The 22,279-nt window shown below is 52.5% G+C and overlaps 2 protein-coding genes and 1 pseudogene across 4 annotated transcripts in view; 2 read left to right on the top strand and 1 right to left on the bottom strand.

Annotated features, from left to right (window-relative positions):
- Nucleotides 1-1,488: 1,488 nt before the first annotated feature.
- On the top strand, nt 1,489-11,539 carry PRRT4 (proline rich transmembrane protein 4). 3 transcript variants are annotated; one of them, XM_060108236.1, is made up of 6 exons: nt 1,489-1,809; nt 3,041-3,764; nt 3,850-3,954; nt 4,280-4,393; nt 9,207-9,433; nt 9,956-11,539. In XM_060108236.1, exons 2-6 carry the CDS (start codon nt 3,113-3,115, stop codon nt 11,030-11,032), a joined length of 2,175 nt encoding a protein of 724 aa, XP_059964219.1. In that variant the 5' UTR covers nt 1,489-1,809; nt 3,041-3,112; the 3' UTR covers nt 11,033-11,539. The 3 variants fall into 3 exon arrangements, with proteins under 3 accessions (XP_059964219.1, XP_059964220.1, XP_059964217.1); XM_060108237.1 differs by having other exon boundaries at nt 10,468-10,946; XM_060108234.1 differs by having other exon boundaries at nt 9,207-11,539.
- Nucleotides 11,540-17,398: 5,859 nt separating this feature from the next.
- On the bottom strand, nt 17,399-18,025 carry LOC132495806 (chromobox protein homolog 1-like; annotated as a pseudogene).
- Nucleotides 18,026-18,827: 802 nt separating this feature from the next.
- RBM28 (RNA binding motif protein 28) overlaps nt 18,828-22,279 on the top strand; it is a 30,284-nt gene continuing 26,832 nt past the window's right edge. The window contains exon 1 of the mRNA XM_060108419.1: nt 18,828-19,039. Within this exon, the coding sequence (XP_059964402.1) occupies nt 18,922-19,039 (118 nt within the window). The 5' untranslated portion in view covers nt 18,828-18,921. The remainder of the gene's footprint in view (nt 19,040-22,279) is intronic.

Below are 22,279 nucleotides of genomic sequence, written 5' to 3'. Positions count from 1 at the left end.
TCCAGCATGGTGCTCGGCACACAGTAGGATGTCTGGATTTTTTGGGACAGCTTTGTATGGTGCAAGGAACCTCCCGTGTTTTATGTTTGCCTGATACTTTCAAATACTAACATTTTGGGAGGGATTTATTTATTTCTTTATTAGAAATTTAGTTATTTATTTTTGGCTGCATTGGGTCTTTGTTGCTGTGCACGGGCTTTCTCTAGTTGCCATGAGCAGGGACTACTCTTCCTTGCGGTGCGCAGGCTTTTCATTGTGGTGGTTTCCCTTGTTGCGGAGCACGGGCTCTAGGCGCGTGGGCTTCAGTAGTTGTGGCACGTGGGCTCAGTAGTTGTGGCTCGCAGGCTCCAGAGCGCAGGCTCAGTAGTTGTGGCGCACGGGCTTAGTTGCTCCGCAGCATGTGAGATCTTCCCGGGCTCGAACCCGTGTCCCCTGCATTGGCAGGCAGATTCTTAACCACTGTGCCACCAGGGAAGCCCTTGGGAGGGATTTAGAGATTCAAGTCAGCATAAACGAGCCAGTACTAAAATCAGTCACTGTGACAGCATGATAGGGTCCATGAAATATCCACAGTGACAGCCCTGCTCTTTAGTTATCTTCAACACTGGCCTGCACGCTCTTATATTCCTGGACTGCATACTCTTTGACTTCACTGTTCTCCTCTTGCCCCTTATTGGAAACAAGTTGTAAGCCACCTCTCACAAGGTGAGAGACATTTCTGAAACTCTACAGTATTTTTGAGAGATCAGTTTTAGCAAAAAGAAATGTTACACACGGATTGACACTTGGTGGTTCACCTATGAAGTGTTGGAGGCACTTCCAACTGTTGAAAGCCACCAGGTGATGGAGAAAACAGCAGAGGGACTGGGTTCAGGTTGCCCAGCTTTGTAATCTTGGGCAAGTTCGTGAGTTTCCCCACCCACCCCGAGCCTTAATTTACCTATCTGTGAAATGGGGACACCCACAGGGTTGTGCTGAGGACTAATGAAATAAGGGGTGCAGACGTGCTCATTACACTTTCCACTCACGGCTTAATAAACATAGTGGTTCTTCTTGCCGGGGGTGCCATCCTGGGCAGGCTGCCGTGTGTGCGCGCGCGCGCGTGTGTGTGCACACGAGCGTGCGCGAGGTGCTCTGGCCCGCGGTGTTTCCTGGGGAGGGCGTACGAGTGGACGTGTGTGATGGGCCGCCCTGGGAGCGTGCAGCTGCGGCGCCAGGCTGAGAACGCGGTGCCCGCGCCCGCCGCGGCTGGGCGGCAGCGCCGGGTGAATGAGCGCGCGTGGGGACGCGGGCACAGAGGCGGCGGCGGCTCAGCGCTGCGGTGCGCGCCCGCCTGCCTGCCGGCCAGGTTGGGGGCGGACCGCGGGCCGCGGGCCGGGGGAGGAGGAGGGGAGAGGGCGGGCGCGAGGGGCGGGAGCGCAGGAGGCGGGGAAGGCGGGCGGTCAGAGCGCGGCTGCCGCGGAGCCCGGCGCGCGGTTCTGCCGGGGAGCGAGGCTCGCAGCCAGGAGGCGGCGCAGTGGGAGGGAGCGCGGAGCCGGAGCCGGGCCGGGCCGCCTGCCTGGGGACAGCGCTGCGGGCCGGGGACGGGCCGCGCCAGACCCGGGGCAGCGCGTCGGCGAAGCCGCGGTGGCCGGGACGAGCCAAGGGGGCGTCGGGCGCAGAGAGGACCGATCAGAGTCGGCGGAGCATCGCCCAGCGGGGTGCCTGGGCCGCCGCGACCGCCCCTTCTCTGGGGACTTGTCGGAGGAGACCCGCCTGCGGGAGGGAGCAAGAGGAGCACGTCTGCCGTCAGGGCAGCGGGAGAGGGAGGTGTGTGCGCGTGCGCGCGCGCGCGCCTGCCTGTAGGGGCGGGTGGGTGGGTGTGTAGGAATGTGCATGTCGGGGGATGACGGTGTGTGCTGTGTGTCTGTAAGGAGCGTGCGAATGTGTGTGGAGGGGTGTGTATGCCTCTGTGTTGGTATATACTGTGTGTGTTTGTGAGGTAGGGGTGTGTGTGTGTGCCTGTGACACAGAGCACGCTGCGAGCTCACAGAGCTTGGGTCTGAACCCATGTAGGAGGGAGGGGGCTCGGCAGGACCAAGTGTGTGTGTGTGTGTGAGTGTGTGTGAGTGTGCGCACTTACGTGCAGGGGTGTGTGAAGGGTGAGAAGGTGAGTGTGTCATGGGTGCTAGGTGTGGCCGTGTGTGTGATGTAAGGGTGCTGGGTGCACCTCTGTCCCTGGCTCACCCTCCCCTTCCCCTACCACATGTAGGCACCTGGGGTGGGGGCCGGGGAGTTAGGAGTCTACTGCAGCAGCCCCTTGTCCAGTTTGCCTGCCTGGCCATCTTCCCCCCTGAAGCCAGAGATGGCCAAGCTGACCCTCCCCCCAATACTTCTAGGGTTAAGGGATGGGGAGACGGCCAAGCCGCAGGAAAGAGGGAAAAAGCTGAAGGGCAGAGCTTCTGCCAGACCAGGGCACCCTGCTTCCCTGGCCAGAGCTGCCTTCTCCATCTCTGCCAGATCACTCACCTGTGCTTCATCCCTCCAGGGACCAGTGCTCCCAGGGTCTGAGTGAGAGGACAAACATCTTAGAGGGGGCCGGAGCTGGGGTGCGAATGTGTTGAGGCTCATCTGTGAGCGCTAGCTTGTTCACAGTTGTATTACCAGAAGGGTGCTCAGCACATAGTAGGCCTCAACAGATATTTGAGGGAGGAAAGAGAGAAGAGAGGGAGGGAAGGGATCTGAGTCTGGGAGCCACGTCCACTCACTCGCTCTGCTGTCAGTCAAGGATGAGGGCAGCTGGATGCAGTCAGACCCGTCCCCAGACTGAGCAGGTGGGGGAGGCAGGGGCTTAGGGAGAAGGAACCTTGGCTGGGAGAGAAGGGAGACTGCAGGGAAGAGATTTGTGTTGGGGCCTGAATGTTCAGGAAGAGGCTGGCAGCTCTCCTTGGGCAGAAGCCTTTGTGTCCTATCCCCACCACCTGCTTCTCTGGGATCAGAAGCCTCTCTGGGGCATCAGATCCCAGGCAGCCAGAGCTCATAGCACCTCTCCTCTCTCCAGGACCTTCGTGCTCAAAGGTGCTGAAGACCTGAGTCCCCTGCCTACCCAGGCCGCCTGAGGCCAGGAGGGGCCATGGCAGGGTATGGCTGTCTGGGGCTGGGGCTGTTCTGCTGGGTCCTGCTTGCAGTCCCTTTGGGCTCCCAGCCTGCCTCCTCTGTCCCAGGGGCCCATGTCACCACTTTGGCCCCGCCACCTCAGAGTGAGGCCTCTATGCTGTCTCTCAACCTGGGGCTTAACTTCAAATTCCACCTTCGGGGACCTGCTGCTGCTTGGGGGAGCTCTGTCACGGAGACCCAGGCACTTTCTCCTGGGCCGAGCCGGGAGCCGGAGGAAGAGGTGGCCGGTGGGCTGAGGACTGACCCGCTTTGGGAACTGCTGGTGGGCTCTCTCGGGAACTCCCCCCCAGAGCGGGGCTCTGCTGAAGGCAGCTCTACTCACTGGGCCTCCTCCTGGCCTCTGGAGTCCACATCCCTCCTCGCTGGGCCCACTGACCGGCCCACTGCTCCCTACCAGCCCAGGATGGGCACCATGACCTGGGATACTGCTCTGGCGGCTACAGCACCTCCATCCAGTGCTCCCAGGCTCCACCAGAGCGAGCTGGAGCTGAAGTTTGACATGGCGCTGAGAGCAGGCGTAGCCCCAACGCTTGGACATCGAACGCTGCCCCTGCTGCCCAGCCTGCGGGCCAGCCTGGCAGAGATTGCTGGGCGCCTGGGACCCTTTGGTGAGTACCCACCCCAACCCAAGGAGAGCCCCTGCTGGGCAGTCTGGCAGGTAGGAGGAAGCTTCAGCCTGGGCTCCTTTTGCAGGGTTCTTTGGCACTACTGTGTCCCCACTCCGGAACTTATCAGGCCCGAGCCCCCCGGGCCCAGTTACATCCCCAAGCTCTGCCTCTAGAATTTCGGATTCTCCAGGTGAGTGTTTATTTCACCGCAACAAGCGTTTATGGAACACCTCTAAATGCCAGCACCTCCTTTTTCCCTTCACTCAAGGGCAGCTCGCATTCCTTCTCCCAGGACCTGGGATACCAGCCACTGTTCTATGGGGAAATGCCCTCTTGGCCATACTAAGTCTGGTTTGGTCCCTGTGGCTTAGCTTCTGGTATACATGTGGCTACAATTCCTGGGACAGTGGCTCCCATAGGTCAAGCTCTGAGACAGGACAGGATTTTCTCCAAAGCTCCAGAGGCCAACGCCGACTGGTAGGATGGCAGTCTAGCCCTATATGCTCCCTTTGCAGGGTTCTTTGGCACCACCCCGCCCCCATCCCCCCAGGAGAAAAAGCTCCCAAGTCCAAGGCCACTGGACCCAGCTGCTTCCCTAAGCTCTGCCTTGATTACAACAGCATCACTAGGTAAGTATCCAATTCATTTAAACTTGACAATTATTTATTGAGCACTTACTACATGCTAGCCACTCATCGGCATTCTGGGATCCTTTTATTTCACTGTCATCACCATTCTCTTCATCACCACTACGGAGACATATATTAATGGTCTGAGAACAAGTGTTGCTGAGGATGGTCCCACACAGAGTTAAGTAATGGTCCTCTGGGAGTTTTGCAGTCATAGGCAGAGCAGGATGTAGACAAATGTATCAGGGGCAAACGGACACAGGAACTCCTTCATGATTTCCACAGCCTCAGCACTAACCCCACCCTCCACCTCCAGTCTGCCTGGCCTGCCTCCCCACCCTCCCACTGCGACCTTGGGGCTCTCTCCTTTGCCGTCTGATCTGACATGACATGCTGTCAGACATAGGCAGAGTTGGGCCCCTCATTGGGAAGACGTTAAAGAGAAGACCTTGTGCAGACAGATGCCATCCTTGTTCAAGGGAGCCTTTCAGAACACGCACATAGACAAGCTGGTGGTGCAGAGGAAAGACGGGGGGGCTCTGGAATCCTGAGACTTGGCTTTGAGACTTGAATCCCAATCCCCTTCCTAACTGGCTGGTGACCTTGGACAGGCTATTTAACTCCTCTGAGCCTACATTTTTTCCTATATCTGGGGTTTAATAATAGTGCCTATTTTGTTATTGTAAAGCTTCCACATAATGTAATGGGCACAAAGTATTAGCTCATTAAATAGTGTCTGTTAACCTTGCTTCTTTCCCCGGTGTGTCCCAAGTACATTCCAGATCTACCTCTCAGACACGGTAACCGTGGCCCCTAAATGTGATGGGACAACACATACCACAAAAGGCAGAGGGCACGTTGCTTTGGGAGAGGTTCTGGTAGGTGAGGCCAAGGGCGACACGCAAAGGGTTAACTGTGGCTGGGAATCCTCTCAGCCACTCCACGCTAGGAACTGGTGCAGCAGTGGAAACTGCTGGTCCCCGCCCGAGCTTCTTCCAGCTCCAGACTTAACGCAGCACCTGCCTGTCGCTTCCTCCGGAGCGGACTCGGCACTCCTGGGCGTGTGGGTGGCAAGCCTGCCGTCTCCTCCCCATCGAGCCCAGTGTGCAGCAGCAGCAGGATCTGCTGTGGAGTTGGGGGCAGGCTCTGTGGCCTCAGGGGAAGGATGCTGGGTGGCGGTCTGCCAGCCTTGGTGACAGCGCTGGCCAGGCAGGTTTAATGAGTCTGGACAATATCAGAGGCAGCCCAGCCCGCTGGGGGCCCCGCCCTCCTTCCCCCTCCTCTCTACAGCTGCAGGAACCCAGCCTCTTCCTGGCTCTTCGTCTTGGATAAACCCCGGAGGGCTGCAGGCCTCCTGGAGAGAAGGCCAAAGAGCCTTGTTCCTGCTAGCACCTTCTGCGGGGAGTAGTGGCAAGGGGATAAAGGGAGTCTCTCTGAGTCTTCTCTAGGAACTTTCTAACCTCGGTACAGTTACCCTTTGGGCCTAGGGCTTCTCTTCTCTTGCATTAGGTCTGCTTCACCTCGGACAGAGCTTGCATTCAGCCAGTGAGCGCTGAACAGTTGTGCAGGTCGTTAACTTAGTAAAAGACTTCCATACCAGTGGATAACTACCCACCCTCCTTAGCCTCCTGAGCACCACTCCCCTCCCTGACCCCCTGGCTGGCAGCTGTTCTGATTCACCTGAAACAGTGGTTAAATATTTCGAATGTCACCCTTACAAGGAGTACCAATCCTCTGTGATCCTGGAGGTGGGGTTGTGGGGAGGGATGGGGCCAGGCCACTGATCGGGCTGCAGCTTCAGGCATCCAGAGTAGAGAGTGATTCCCCAGCCCTTTGATCTGGGCAGCTAGTGGACTTTTCCATAAATTGAGCCGGGCCCTCTTCCCAACTCCTCCCCAGTCAGCTCTGGCTTCACCAGTTACTCACATTGACATCCCATCTCCTCTCTTGCCCCTGAGGTCAAGAGGAGCCACAGGGCCAGAGTAGGACCACCTTGTAAGGGAGGCCTGCACAGGAGAGGGACCCTAGGAAGTCACTACCTTCTGGGGGAAACCGAAGGCCCCTTCTGTGGGAGCCTCAAATGGGGAGACAGAGAATGAGGTCAAGCGGACCCGTCAAAGGCAGAGGCTGGGCCTTCTTCACCTGTCCCCACCCATACCTGGCCTGCCCTGCCCCCTGGGAGCAGTGCTCCTAGGTCAGAGCTCTCTCCTCTGACACTTGAGCTGGGCCTGTACTCTATTTCCTGGTTTTCCTTCTTTTTCTGGCTTCTTAGGAATGTTGCAAGTTGCTCTAGTTGCCATAATGCTTTGGGCCAGAGGTGAAAGATGGGGTCTTCTGTGGCCCTCGAGTGAGAAGTGGAGCTGGAAGAGGGTGAGGTGGGGCGGCTCACTGAGAGCTGCACTTGTCTGTACAGTGAGCGAGGAGGAGGCATGAGGGGCGACAGGTGGGCGCAGGCTGTGGGCTCCTGGCTGGGGTCTCCCTGCCTCTCTGCAGAGCCCACCAAGACCGGAAAGACCAAGGAGACTCGTCCACTTTGCAGAAGTGGTTTGGGCAAGGGTATCTGAGGGGACCAATAAATGAGGGGTGAGGGAGGATGTTTGTGTATTTGATCCCACTGGTGTTAGACTGACCCTGCCCCGCCACCGAATCAGCAAGCCGTCAGTTCCCAGCTGAATGATTCCTCATTTAACTCAGGGCTGCGTCTTCAGTAGGTGTTTGGGGATGGTCAGTCCATCCAAACGGTGTTCTTTAAACAGCATTCACAGAGTGAGACAATGCGTTGATGTTCACTCATTTGACTAATTTTTTTTTATTAGTTTCTGCTTTATAACCATTTGACTAATTGTTGACTTTCTAAGGGAAAACAGCCTTTTGTTAGTTAAATCGAGAATTAGTTTGAGGCCAGAAATGGTCACACTCACACAGACACACACCGATGACTGACGGGTGATAAACATTAGCCCCTAATGATCAGACCAACAACAGTTGTATGTAAAATGCTTATGATGCACCAGTCTCTCCAAAGAGCTTTGCACACACTGGCCATGTATCCTCATAACAGCCCTGTGCAGTAGGTGCGCTTCCCCATTTTAGACTTGAGGCATATGATGGGACAGGAACCAGGGAACATGCTCCCACTTGCAGTAGGCAGCCAGCTGTATATATGTAATTTTTTTGGCAGCTCCCTCTCTGCCCTCCCAGTTGCGCAATTCTACCTTCCCCTCCCCTCTCTCCAGGGCTGCTTTCTGGCCCACTCACTCCTTTTCCTTGTTCTTAGGATTGCTCTGTTTTCCATGTCCCCAGCACAAGCTGGCACTGCCTGGGTAGGGATGAGGGTGTGCCTGGAGTCTTCCTGTTTTGTCCTGCTGAGGCATGGCTGGGTAGGGCCAGGCAGTTGGGGCAGGAGTCTGCTTGTCAGGAGATCCTCCCCGCCTCATTCTACATCTGTCTCCCGTGCATTTCCCCATCGCCAGATGGCTCCTCCCATCCTTCTCCACCATCTTTCTCCCTCCATCCTTGCCCGCAGCTGCGGTTCTGCTAAGCCTGCTAGATGGGGGAGGGAGGTTCGGCGTGAAGCATCTTCCCTTGCTGCCTGGCCATGGAAAATCCTTGGGTCTAACTCTTTTTCACCCCTCGCTAGCTCCAGGAGAGTTGAATTAGGGATCTTAGTCCTCACACTCTCTTACTTGACTTCCCTTTCCTCAAGGGATGTGGGGAAGATGTTAGAGCACAGGATGGGGCTGGGAGCCTAAGTTAGCAAACCCCAGAGCACCTGAGGGGCTCACTCGCTAATGTTCCTTCCTCAGCGTTCAAGGGTAGTCTTGAGACCCAGGGGAGTCCATCTCAATGTCACCTTCTATAAAAAGGGGTGAGAACCAAAGGGGCATTGTATTAAGAGCCTCAGACCAATGGCTTTATAGTTGAGCTAGGATGGGGACCATAGCCATGGGTAAGCCGAGGTTGGAGGTGTAGCAGGCAGGAAGGCCAGTGAATAGGGAAGGTTGTGTTTTCTCAGGGTGCTGGGGATGGGAGGGTCATATCACTCCCCCTGCTGTGTGTGTGTGTGGTGGTGGTGGGGCAGTGCGGGGTGGCTTTTCCTGACGAGACAGGGAGAAGGGGGGAGCAGCTGAAAAAAGGCAGGGCAAGCTTCTTCTAGCACCAAGGTGGGAGTTGGGAGTCAGGGGTGCAGAACAAGAGATAAGCAAACTAGTATTATGAAGCGCCTCAAATCAAGGAGAGGGGCTAAACTGGTGCTCAGATCTGGATTCTAGTTGCAGCTCTGCCAATTTGTAACCTTGGACAAGTTACTTGGCCTCTCGGCAGAGCCTCAATATCTTCATCTGGCAAATAAGAGGATTCATTTCTTCAACGAATATCTGCTCAGTGCCCACTCTGTGCCAGGCACTGTTTTAGGCATGGGTATTCAGATGTGAGCAAAGCGATCCTTGTTCTCATGCAGTCTCCTTCCTGGCGGGAGGATTGAACTACAGGGGGCTTCTACAGCTCCTTCCACTTGTAAAATTCTGTGACTTCTTAAGAAAAACCCTTTTCAGTGGAATCACAGGGTAATGAACAAAGCAGGGAGCTGGGGGTGGATGGGGTGGGGGGAGGGCATGAGGGCTGAAACTGCAGCCGGAGGAGTTTGATGTGGGAGGGGAAGGTGAGGGGCTGCGAGGTCAGTGAGTCTCAAATTTAAGACAAGTCCTTCCTGGAAGCTATGAGGACTCTCCGATTGGCATACAGGCTACTGGCTGTAGGGTGGGCGAGGGGAGGGCTGCACGGAATGCCTCAGACAAACGTTCTTTGCCCACAGACTCCACCACCTCCACCTCTGGCCTGGATGACCCCTCTCCCGCCAGCCTTGGGAACCTTTCGGTGCAGCCGGAATGTGGGCCAGGGTCCTGCAGTATCCGAGAACTGCCTGAACGCGAAGCGCAGCCTCCTGCGGCCCCACTGCCCCTCTTCTTCCTGACCCTGGAGGCCGACTGGACAGAGGCCAAGGCTCGCTGGGGTTTGGCCTGGGAGGCCCATGTGTACGGGGTAGGCGCGCTCTTCGGCCTCGTGGCCCTGCTGGCGCTGCTGGCTCTGGCCCTCTTGCCCTGGCGCTGCCCGCCCGGCGCCCCCTGCCTGGCGCTGCTGGACCTGCTCCTGCTCTCCGCCGGGACCACCCGGGCCTTCCCGCTCTTCTACGACGCCTACGGGCACCGCGACCGGTTGCCGGCGCTGGCCTGGCTGCTGCTGCAGGACCTCCCGCTGCCCTGCCTGGCCGCCGGCCTGGGCCTGGCCTGCCTGCTTCTGGCCCGGCCGCGCCCGCCGCGCTGTCCAGCCGCCCTGGCCGCGCTGCTGCTCCTGGGGCTGGGGCTGGCTGCCGCCGCCGCCCTCGGGAGCGCCGCCCATCGCCCGCTGCGGGCCCTGCGGCTCGCCTCCCGCGGGCTGCACGCCTTCCTCGCCGCCCTCCTTTCCGGGCTCCTGCTGGCGCTGTCCTGCTTGGGGGGTCGGCGGCGGCGGGCCGGAGCGCCCCTGGGAGCGTCCGGCTTCAAGGGCGCCACTCCTTTCCCGCAGGCGCGCAGCCCCTTCGGCCCGCTCGAGTCCTGGCGGCGCGCAGCGCGCACGGCCCCAGTGGCGGGCACCTTCGGGCTGCTGAGCGGAGCCCTTCAGGGCTACGAGGTGCTGCACGCGCTGGGCTACGGCGGCCAACCTGGCCTGGAGGGGCCCTGGCCCTGGTGGGCCTTCCAGCTCGGCCTGCGCCTGGGCGAGGTGGGCGTCGCGCTCCCGTTGGCGCTGCTGGGCCTCTACCCGGCGCTCTGCAGCCCCCGCGTGCCGCCGCGCTGCTGGGCCAAGCTCTTCCGCTTGTCCCCCGGCCACGCCGCCCCTCTGCTGCCTGGAGGCTGGGCCGCCGGGCCCCCGGACAAGAAGCCCCTGGGGAGCGCCATCGCGCGTGGCGACGCGGAGCTGCTGCAGCTGTGCGCCCTGGCAGGGCCGGGTCCCGACCTCCTTCTCCAGGGAGGAGGCTGCCGTGGCTTCGACGGCGCGGCCGCCAACCCGGCCCCTTCCCCGGCCTCCTCCCCCTGCAGCGATTACACCGTGGACTTCCGCCCGCCCTCCCCCATCAACCTGCGGCGCAGCATCGAGGAGGCCCTCTGCAGCGAAGCCCTGCTGAAGCCCGGCCTCTTCCAGGGCCCGGCCTTCGGGGAAGCCCTGCCGGGGCTCGGCCTCTACCGCACCGCCTCGCTGGGGGCGCAGACCGGGGCCGGGCCCACTGGGAGGTCTGGGGAGGCCCCTGGTTCCCTCGCGCCCCCCGAGCTCCCCTCTTCCGGGGCCTGGCCCGCGGGCAGCAGCGCCTCATCCGGCTCGCTGTGCGGACTGTCGAGGGACAGCTCGTCCATGCTGCTGTGCTCCAGCCCGGACAGGCCCCCTCGCTGTCCGCTGGTCTGCGTCCTCAGTCCCCCGCGGCCCTCAGGAAGCAGCCCTAACCTCCCGGCCTCAGGATCCTACCAGGCCTTGTCCCCACCCTCCCGCGACTCCCCAGAGCCTCCTCCTGAACTGCAGGCCGAAGAGGCCTTGCTGCAGGAGCAATTCCTGGACGCCTGCCGGCAGATTGACGAGCTGAGCGTGGGCAGCGACACCATAGACCTGTGAAGATGTGGGCCCCTCGCCGCCCCGACGATACGCCCCCTTCTGGCGCCTGTTCTGCCCGAGACCTGCACACTGTAACCCTTACCCAATCCCGCCTGGCTCAGATACCTCTCCCCGCTTCCTTTCCCATCCAGGGACTCCTGGATGGGTGAGTCAGCAGCCAGGTTCTGTTGATTGGGAACTAGTGCCACCTTCTCTGGAGCCCTGGGCACTGATGCCCTCAGCTGCAATTCTAGGCTGGCAGGGGTCCCGCTTCCCTTGGCATTCACCAGCAATAAAGCTCCAAGGTGCTCCACTCCAGACCACCACTTGCCACTCTGGTGCTGAGTGAGAGGGGCTGTCCTCAGCCGACCTCAGGACTGGCCTCAGTCCCCATACCCACCCCTGCCATGCCCAGGGATCCCACCCCTGCGTGAGTGAGACTCCCCGTGCTCCACATGATCCTTCCCCATAGAAGGGTCCATGGCCCATCTAGGAGACTCTACAGCAGATGGGTGGGAGGTGAGCGCTTTCAGAGTTAATTTATCAATAAAATATTTTCAGAGGAGAAAGGTCTCGCCTTCTTGGAAAAGCTTAGATGAGGCAATAGCAACAGTGGTTCTGCCAGAACTGGAAGAGAAGCAGGTGGGCTGGGTCCTCCTCAGACCCCAGTGACCTTCACTCCTGACTGCAAGGGGTTTTGTCCTCTGCATGACCTTTCCCCATAGATGGGTCCATGGCCCATCTGGGCTGAGTGAGGGTCCTGGGAGTGGCCCCTTGAAGACCCTTCTGACTCCCTAGGAAGTGGCTTTTCAGAGTTGGATCACTGCCCTGAGAAGTGAGGCGGAAACTCCACAATCGTTGGTGGAAATGTCTGCATTCCTAGGAAACTGGCTTCAGGTCCTGATGGACAAGTGGTTAGGGACTAGTTAGTGTCAAAGTCCTTCATGGAAATGTTGATACACATCTCAAGGGCTTGATCACTTTGAGCTGGGTTTCGCAGCAATCTCCCTGCCACGTACCCAGAGGAATTCACAGAGGAAACTACTTGCTCCACCTACCAGCGGGACCTCTTCAAGTCTGGACTAACAACCCCCTTCCCCTGGAGAACATTCATCTCCCACAGGTGCAGATCCTCCCTGGAGAAAGCCTGTCTTCCCCAAACCCCAGCCCCATCCTACCCACCAAAGCAGAACTCACAGTGCAGAGACCCATGAATATATCCGGCCACCAGGCACTCTGTAATCCCTCCCTTGTCCAGAGCATTTGGCTCTGAGCTCTGTAGTGTGCATTTGTCATTTGGCTAAAATGCGGTAAGTTCAGAGTGGCACTAAAACAGAGTCATAGATTTGAAAACTAAATTCTGGCAGTGTTTTGGCAGATGTCCTGCACATCACAAGGAAGCCTAGAGGGGCACACATACTAGGCTTGAAGTGGAGAAACGGGAATAGGAATGGTTTTTCTTCCAACTCTGCCCATCAGTGTGTGCGGATTGGAGAAGGGAAGCAAGGGAGACAAGAAGGAAGCAGGGAGGCCGGGAGGGGAGGGGGCCCTCACCAGACCAGGTCCAATGCACTAGTGGGAGAATTAAAGCACTGCTCTCCTCACCCATGAAGCTCTGTCTTGGATGGAAGGAGCATCCAGAGCCTGGAATCTCAGAAGGAGGAGGGAAGCCAATGATGCCTGGGGCAAGTGAGGGTCATCGTAGGGAAGAAAATGAGAGGAGGGTGGGGCAGGCACAGCTGAGGAGTGGGACTGGAGTGGTTCTGACTGTGTCTCCTCCATCACCTGGCTCAGCTTGGCTCAGAAATGCTTGCTGCATCGTCACTCTGGGCTGAGGCCCAGAGAACTGCCATTCTCCTAATTACAGGCATTTCTCACTGGTGTCCTAGTGGCTGTAGCGGCCCCAGCACCAGAGCTGCTCCGAGAAATTGTTTCCTTTCTTGCCCACTTACCCTTCCATCTGCCTCTGCTCACACTCAAGTCCTCTCTGCCATCTCTTCCTCATCCTAATCCTTGCCAGCTCCTCTCACTCACTCACTCTCCCCATCACGGGTCCTTGGGTTCAGGCACACAGCTCTCAGCAAAGCAATCCAAGCCCCACATACCCACAGTCAGTCTCTCTGTATGTTTGTCTGTCCGCCTCTCTTTCTTTCACAGAAGCGGGCACTTGCGCGCATACACACACACACACACACACACACACACACACTCCTTTTCTCTTTGGAAGCTCTGAATGGGGCTGGTGAGATGGGGAAGGGGCAGGGGAATACAGCTTGTTACTCACCAGCTCCAGCACTTCTTGGATTTTCCTCAGCAAGAATCACCTAAGCCCTTTGACTTGATCAAGAGGCTGAGACTTTGGTGAGACAACCCTTCCCTTTTGTCTCATGCCTCAGCCCTTCCTTACCCAAAGCAGTTTCCCAGAAGAGCCCGGGTAGACCAGGGTGTAATATATACGCCCTCAGTTCCAATTCTTAGTACTGTAGGAGACTGAGAAACAAACTCACCTTCATTCATTCAATCTCTTTAAAACAGTTTATTGGATGCTTACAATGTGCTAGGTGATGGGGGTAGACAGACGAACTAGGTGGACAACAGCCCTGAACTTATGAAGTTGAAGGTCTTTTGGGGAAGGCAGACATTAAAGAGCTAATCAGATAAATAATTACAATTACACAAGTAATTAATTACATTTGCGAGAAGTGCTAAGAACTAGAAGTATGTGGTATTATAAGAAGGTTTGGTTTGCAAGTGGGAATGGAGCCAGAGGGATGGGGCTTGGGAGAGGCTGGCTGAGCACAGCCCACGCCTCTCTTCCTTCCTTTCCAGGCTCCTGCAAGTGATGGATGAGAAGAGGCCAGCAGTTTATTTCCCCTGGAAGCCACGTTGCTGATGTGGTGCAGGGTACCACGACTCCTGCTATTTAATAAAGAACCCTGCATGTGTCCTGGTTAGATGGATGAGCAAATATTCCTGATTGAAGAACCACATGGCTTCCCTGTTACAAATGGACAGGAGGGGATGTGGCTGAGGCTGGGAGACTGAGATGGGGAGCCAGGTCTGAAAGTTGGGAAGAGTACAAAGGGTCAGCTGCATTGTTGCACTCGCCTAGGGGCAAAGAACTCCTCCGTACTGTGGGTGGCTGCTGCCCTCTGATGGGCACAGGGACACAGTTACCTTTTGTTCTTTAGGGAAGGTTTGGGTCCAAAGTATTTCCAACTGAGCATTGTAGGGTGTGTCCCAAAGGGATGTTAGAGCAGCCTTCTCAGGATTCTTTCCCCAGTGCACACTGCAGCCAGGACTGGGAAAGCCTCCATATAGCTAGGGCCCTGAAGCTTGCAATTTAGACTTTGGGTATGAAATTTTGGTTTCTAAGGTGATGAGGGGGCAAGAGAGGAGGAGAAGAAAGAGAGAGGAATGTGGAATTCCATACCAACTGTATTCAAATGATCCATCCCATTTCCTTTGTCTATTTGTCTCTCTTTATCCTGGATGAAATTAACCCATGGCCTTAAAAATCTGTTTTTTATTTCAATACTTCCTCTGCTGAGTTGTGTGTTTAAAACTAACTGTGGCATTTTCTTTTAAGCGTATAATAAACGCTTAAAAGCTAGGGTTTCATAAATCTGGTGTTAAACGTTCTCCCTTTTCCCCCATCACAATCAACCAGTCATCCATCCAACCAAAATGTGCTGAAAGTAGATGGGGTTTGAGGAGAAAGGGAAACACTTTCATTGTACCTTTTGTACTTTTTGAATTTTCTACCTACCCTGTGTTCAGGTTATGCCATTTAAAAATAATTATTTAAAAAATGCATTGGGTACTTTTGTTCTGTACAGATGTTCTTCAGGGTGCTGCAGTCCTGCACACAGGTCAGTTCCTGGGCCCAATGGGATGGCAAACACTGTCTGTGTTCCAGAATCCAGGAGCACCCAGATCTCCTGGCCAGTGAGATTCCTCAGCCTTGGCTCTGTCTGATAAGCTGATCTGAGGAAAGATCTCCTGTCTCTGGGAGGACCTGGGTACTAGGTCTGTGTGTGCAAGCTGGATGTCATGTTTGTTCTGGGTGTGTTCTCACGTGATCTTGCATGGTTCAGGCTATGATTTATTTGTAATTTTAAAAATAAATCTATAGTTTTGTTAAGACAAAAACTGACAGTGTTGGTATGAAGTTTAACATTTAAACAAAAGTTTTCACAGAAACCTAACACATGCCTAAAAAGATTTTACAAGGGAGTTCTAGGTGCAGGTCTAGACGATATCAAGAACTGATGGGTCTCATGATTCAAGACAGCATTTTGGGTTTTAGTTAATTCTTAGGATTAAAAAAATTTGTTTTGTTTTAAAGTGAACCACTGCCCCAGTATGAAATTTTAATCTTCTCCTGAGACCAGGGCTTCTGAAATCATTCAGTTCTTGAAGTGATTCAGTGAACTTGTGCTGTCAGTGACTGAACCCTGCCACCAATGGTTTCAAAGTTCAAAAAACAGAGGCTCCAAGAGTTTTCCACCTAAGAGCACCAGACCTTGTCTTTGCCTACTCTCCCACCTCCTATACCACCCTCTGCCCTCCCCAAATACTTTAGCCAGTGGCCTGGATGGAGAAGCTGATATTTATAACTTCATAATTGGGAAAAAAGGGTCTTCTTGTCAATTTCAAGAATTAGCACCTCTAAGACAGAATGATCTGCCTGTGTATACACTCCCATAAGACTTTCCGTCCTCAACCAGTTTCCATCCCTCAAATGGCAGCTTTGGTAACTTCTTAACTGGCTTAGTCCTTTGCTGGGAATAGCATTAAGCTCAGGCAGGGAACACCTTGGCTTCTAAGTTTCAGGCATTCACAGCTTTTTTTTCTTTCTATTTTTTTTAAACATCTTTATTGGAGTATAATTGCTTTACAATGGTGTGTTAGTTTCTGCTTTATAACAAAGTGAATCAGCTGTACATATACATATATCCCCCTATCTCCTCCCTCTTACGTCTCCCTCCCACCCTCCCTATCCCACCCCTCTAGGTGGTCACAAAGCACCGAGTTGATCTCCCTGTGCTTTGCGGCTGCTTCCCACTAGCTATCTATTTTACATTTGGTAGTGTACATATGTCAATGCTACTCTCTCACTTCGTCTCAACTTCCCCTTCCCCTTCCCCGTGTCCTCAAGTCCATTCTCTATGTCTGCATCTTTATTCCTGTCCTGCCCCTCCCTAGGTTCTTCAGAACCTTTTTTTTTTTTTTAAGATTCCATATATATGTGTTAGCATACGGTATTTGTTTTTCTCTTTCTGGCTTACTTGACTCTGTATGACAGACTCTAGGTCCATCCACCTCACTACAAATAACTCAATTTCATTTCATTTTATGGCTGAGTAATATTCCATTGTATATATGTGCCACATCTTCTTTATCCATTCATCTGTCGATGGACACTTAGGTTACTTCCATGTCCTGGCTATTGTAAATAGAGCTGCAATGAACATTGTGGTACATGACTCTTTTTGAATTATGGTTTTCTCAGGGTATATGCCCAGTAGTGGGATTGCTGGGTCGTATGGTAGTTCTATTTTTAGTTTTTTAAGGAACCTCCATACTGTTCTCCATAGTGGCTGTACCAATTTACATTCCCACCAACAGTGTATGAGGGTTCCCTTTTCTCCACATCCTCTCCAGCATTTATTGTTTGTAGATTTTTTGATGATGGCCATTCTGACTGGTGTGAGGTGATACCTCATTGTAGTTTTGATTTGCATTTCTCTAATGATTAGCATTCACAGCTTTTAAACAGTCTCTCGCAGTCCTCATTTAGGTTGCCAATGACATTTTTTGAAAGGAGGAAATATTCTGGACACAGAACCAAATCATCATTAGTTGTTCTTGCCTTTGTTTCACCATTTCCCCCATCAGGCCCCAAATTTTAACAAAAATAATCCTAACCCATCTCCCTTCTTTCCCATCCCATCCCTCCCACCCCAAATAATACACCAGTAATAGCCAAAAACTACATATATGCTACGCTGTAAAAATGCAGAGTTAACACTATTGGGAAGAAGGCTGTGGGTGGTGGAGATGCTCTTTGAAGATCTACAGTATCTTTTGCTCTCCCACATCCCATTCTGCAAGTTTTGTCCTTCATAGAAGGCCCTTTGCTTTTCTCAGCAAAGTTCAGAATGGGTTGCCTTGAAACACTGACCCTCCTTCCCCTCCACTGGGATGTGTGTGCAAACTATACAGCATGGAGTGACTTTAAAGCACTTGGGCTGCTGTAGGGCACAGAAACTATACTGGCTCTTCAAAGGACATCTTCTCAAGCCACCTCTATGGTGTCAAGACAAGTAGAACTCCTTCTTTCCCCACTGGAAACCCACAGTCAGATGTGACAGGGGCTGGTACTCAAGAGAGTTCATTCTTGTCATCTTTTTTGTCATCATCCTCCAAGGGGTAGGAATGCCACATCAGTCTTTCCTCATAGAAGGATATGACAACCTGTGGGCACTTGACATTGGCTTCCTTGGCAGGGACCAGGTCAACCTCATCAGAGTTTTTACATTTCATCAGAAACATGAGTTCTCCACTGGAGTCTGTAGCTCCAATAATCCGCTGCGGTTCCAAACCCCGGGCAAAGCCTCATGGCTTTTCTGACTCTTCTTTCTTCTTTGGTTTGCTCTCCTCCCTCTTATCTTCCGAATCAGAATCAGCTTTGCGCTTGCCTCCCTCTGATTTATGTCTTGTGTGCTGTTTTCTGTGACTGCAGGAACTCAGCAATGAGGTCGGGGCGATCCAGGTTTTCTTCTGGTTCCCATGTACTGTCCTCATCTGAGAACCCCTTCCACTTTAGGAGGTACTCCACTTGGCCCTTTACCACTCGACGGTCGAGAACTTTTCCCACCACATATTCTTCTTCCGCTTCTTCTAGCACCTCCTCCACTTTCTTCTTGTTTTGTTTTTTCCCCATAGTGCCCGCCAGCTTTCCGGTATAAAGGGTGACGCTGCTCAGAGCAGCGCCCACGAGCCCGAGAGGAATCAGGTGCTGCGCTCCAGGCTCGTCTTGTCGGGCCGGCCGGGGGAGTGGCGACCAGTAAAGCAACAAGACGGTTGACCGTGGTTGAGCCCCTCGCTGAAGCGGCATACCGCAGGCCCCGGCCAACGGCGCTTTTTTTTTTTTTTCTTTTTTTTTCTTTTTTTTGATTAATGTCTGTCTACCCCCACGAGACTGTATACCCCATGAGGGTAGGGGTCCCATCTTTTTTTTAGCTCACCAATTTTATCCTTAGTGCCTGGCACATAGTAGGAGCTCAGTAAATATTTTTTTGAAAGAATGTGTATGATCTGTGCCCATTTGTACTTTAGTAGCTATAATTTGCGAAGTGTTAAAGGCACAGTTGTAGTTATCTGTTATAGTGTGACAGATGTCTCATATTCTCTGAGAACATGAGAATTGTCCGAATGATATATGTGACGTACTTGTATTGATGTGCATTCTGGCTGTGTTTTATGCACGTAATCTGGGAGTCTATGGTGGCACTTCAGAAAATATTTATTAAACATCCATTATATGTTAGATCCTGGGTTAGTGCCAGAGTAAAACCAACTTCTCCGGCCTGCCCTGCTGAGTTTGGTATCGATCTCCAGGAGGTTAGATTGCAAGCAGAGTAGGAAATAGCGAAGCCAAATTTCTCTACAGCGGCGGGGGCGGTACTTGGATTAGGGGTGGAACCCCGCTCAAGAAGCTCCGCCCCCGGGCGTCACGATTTTTTCCTTCCGGAATGTTTTTTCCCCTTCTACCACGTTTTCCTCCGGACTCTTTTGAGTGAAGAGCACTTCCGGAGTCTCCCGGCAACTTGGCGTGGTCCTCTTATTAAAGCCTGTTACTTGACTCGTGTGCGCGAAGCCGCGCGCTTCTGTTTCTCGGCCTTATGGCCGGGCTGACCCTGTTTGTGGGCCGCCTCCCGCCCTCGGCCCGCAGCGAGCAGCTGGAGGAGCTGTTCAGTCAGGTGGGGCCGGTGAAGCAGTGCTTCGTGGTGACTGAGAAAGGTAGGGGGCGGGGCGGTCGAGGACAAAGTTGGGGTTCCTGGGAGCCGGATGGGGGCGAGGACACCCAAATTTAAGCGACCCGTATAATGCTTTACCTGCCCCATAGTGAAAGGACTTGGAAGTTGAATTTCTTTTCTAAACGGACTCTGCTTTAGATGAATCCATATGGGCCGTTTCTGAAAGTCAAATCAGTCTATTAAGTTTATGTAGCGCTTTCCGTTTATTATGCGCGCTCACATATAAGATCTTATTTGGTAGTAAATAACTAAGTTTTAATAAAACACCAGTAAGGCTTATTGAGAATCAACTGATTGCCACGTGCGGTGCTTGAGTTCCATGTGTTATCTCATTTAATTTCCCCATCAGTCTTGTTGGGTGGAGAGTTAACTCCATTTTACAGACAAGGAATCTAGGGCTTAGGGAAATTTAGTAATTTCAGCTTAAGTTCATACAGCTAGTAAGTAGTGGATTCAGAATTTGATCACCAGACCCGGAGCTCTTAACCAGTATGATGTTCATTCACCCAGTTATTTATTCCGTAAATATTAATTGAATGCGTATTTTGCGCCAGGCAACTATTGTAGGTCCTGGGGATACAGCAGTGCACAGAACCAAACCAAAAACCTTGCTCTTGTGTTCAAGATGGGGAAGACAGCCAATAAGCAAATAAGCAAAATATGTAGTGATAATGGTGATAAATGTTGAGGAGAAAAATAAGGCAGGGAAAAAGGATAGGGGGTCTCTGTAGATGTGTGTGTGTGTGCTGGTGGGGAAGCTATAGAGGGGTGAGGAGTAGCCAGGGAAAGCCTTTCTGATGTGAGAGAGTGAACATGTGTTTCTCAGTGGGAGGAGCAGCCTAGGCAGAGGAAGCTAAAGGATACTGAAGAGGAGTGTGTGTAGTATATTGGAAGAATAGTGAGGAAACCAGGGTGACTGGAATGCAGTGAGTGAAGGGAAGAGAATTAGCAGATGAGATCTGGTGCTACCAGATCATGTAGGACCTTATAGGCTGTTGCAAGGACTTTGGCTTTTACTCTGAGATATGAAACCACTGGTTTTGAGCAGGGAGCAGTAGATATGATATGGCTTGCATTTTGGAAGATTCTCTCAGGCTGCCGTGTTGAGAATAGGCTGCTAAGAATAGAACAGAAGCGGGGAGACCAGTTATTAGGCTCTTGTGGTAATCCAGGTGAGAGAGAGGTCATGGTGTTGGACCAGCTGTGTAGCAGTGAAGGTGGTTAAAAAGTGATTGCAATATGGATATTTTTGAGAGTAGAGCTGAAAGAATTTGCTGATGGATCAGATGTGGGGTATGAGAAAAAAAAGAGTGTCAAGGAGTCAAGTCTGACTCCCAAGGGTTTTGGCTTGAGCCGCAGGAGGTATTTACTGACTTGTGGAATACTGCCATATGCTTTGCATTCTGTTTGATGCTCATTCCATCACTATGAAGGAGGGTTAGCATGTATTAGACTGAGGAAGAATTGTAAGGGTTTTAATTGTAGAAGCATTTCTTACTCTTGCCTAGACTGTGTCAAGGGGCACCTGATGTTGCCCAGAACATAAATTTAGCTTCCTTCCAAGTCATCAGTGTGTCTCTGTAGGTGGCTACCTCCTTGTCTTTCAGGAGAGCAACTGGAGGGAAGTAGCATCCTGTGTACCTCTCTTTCCCCCCGTGGTATCCAAGTACGTGATGAGTAGGCAGGCTAATAGTGTGCTAATGATCACTCTGTTCTTATCTTCTATTTTGTTAGTAACAGAAATTAGAATTAGGATTGTCGACATGGCTCTGATTGCTATACAAACCATAGCAGCTGCCTGGTTCTTTGTCATTTTAAGTATAGATATGGGCGAATGAGAGAATGAGAATGAGTGCTGTATAGCAGTGTTTCTTAAACTGCAGATCATTGTCCATTAGTGGGTCTTGAGTGGGTCATGATTAGAGTTTTTTTTTTTTTAATGAAATAGGAGTATATCTATACATGGTAAAGGAGAAGTTTTCGTAAAATTGTTTTTTTTCAGTTTTGTAAAAAACTGCATCCTGGATCCACTATAAGTTACATTTGTTACTGTGGGTTATCAAAACAATTGAGAAACGCTGCTCAACAGTGGTTGGTTGTGTTCCGGGGAAGAACAGGCCTTTGAATGGGAATTCTCCTTTTGGGTCCTCAGAATATAGGCTACATGTAACCTTACCTGTAGCTTGTGTATGTAGTCTACATCTTTAACAGAAGCTGCTATTCCCTTTTTAAGAAAAAACGTGCTTTTCTGTCCAGGCAGCCAGATGTACTGAATGCTGTACTTAGTGGGATGGGAGGGAGGGAGTGTGGGGTGAGGTCTTACCAGTAGTGGTGACCCAGACATGCCACTTAACCTCTTTAAGATGGGAATAATTTCCCAGGATTGTCGTAAAGATTCAAGTAAATGTGTGAGAGTGCTTTGTGCAGACATAAACAATGCATGGTGTTTTTGTGAGCAACATGCTTCTATTTTGTCACTGAACTCCTTCACCTTTCAGCTGCATCGTTTTTGGTTGTACTGATCAGGAAGGGCCCTGATTTTTCTTGTTCTTGTTTTCTGAAAGGTGAGTGGGCAGGCTTTTGTGAGAAGGAGTTTCAAGAGAAAAAGAGATCACCAGATCATAGTATGCTTTCCTGGTGCCAGGTGTCAGCTTTAACCAGTTTATGTGGATCAGCGTCCTGTGTTAGAGGGCTTGTACCCTGAAGCAGACTGGGGTGTAGTTGTAAAAGGAGAGCATGTGAGCTCTGTTTCTTCTTTGGGTAGTAAGCAGACTACTTGGTCTTCCCTTTTCTTTTTTGATGCAGTAAAGTACTTAAAATTGTACTATACAAAAATACTAAACTGAAAAAAAAAAATACCAGAAAGGGCAAAGGTGGGTTACAGTTGATAATTGCAACTGTTTGTCTTAAATGATTCGTTTGGAAAAAAGCGATGATGATATTGGCTTTTCCCTTCTTGGTGTGTTCTGACAAAATGAGATAAGAGGTTTACAGCCACTTTAGAAAGGTTTAATTTGATATTGATTTCTAGGGTTTGGTAATAATGGTAATAGTGTCTGCAGGCTTCTGAAGCAATGTTTATTGTTTGAGGTTTTTTTTTCAGGGCCCCTGGCGTTCATTGCCGATCTGTTCTGTGGAGCGGTGGCTGAATTATTTCTTTGTAATTTTTGAAGCTACCATACTTACCTTTCCTGCCTTCTCTGGTGATGTTTTGTTCTGTTTG

This window comes from Mesoplodon densirostris, chromosome 9 (assembly GCF_025265405.1).
Source record: "Mesoplodon densirostris isolate mMesDen1 chromosome 9, mMesDen1 primary haplotype, whole genome shotgun sequence".
Lineage (NCBI taxonomy): Eukaryota > Metazoa > Chordata > Mammalia > Artiodactyla > Ziphiidae > Mesoplodon > Mesoplodon densirostris.
Note: the sequence above shows the minus strand (reverse complement) of the source record. Positions and strands in the feature narration are given on the sequence as shown.

What these genes read in the sequence shown, in the direction of transcription:
- PRRT4 (XM_060108234.1), top strand. Translation starts at nt 3,113, where the DNA reads ATGGCAGGGTATGGCTGTCTGGGGCTGGGGCTGTTCTGCTGGGTCCTG. An exon ending in TAGAATTTCGGATTCTCCAG is followed by an intron (nt 3,955 to 4,279) that starts GTGAGTGTTTAT and finishes CTCCCTTTGCAG; the next exon opens with GGTTCTTTGGCACCACCCCG. An exon ending in GATTACAACAGCATCACTAG is followed by an intron (nt 4,394 to 9,206) that starts GTAAGTATCCAA and finishes CTTTGCCCACAG; the next exon opens with ACTCCACCACCTCCACCTCT.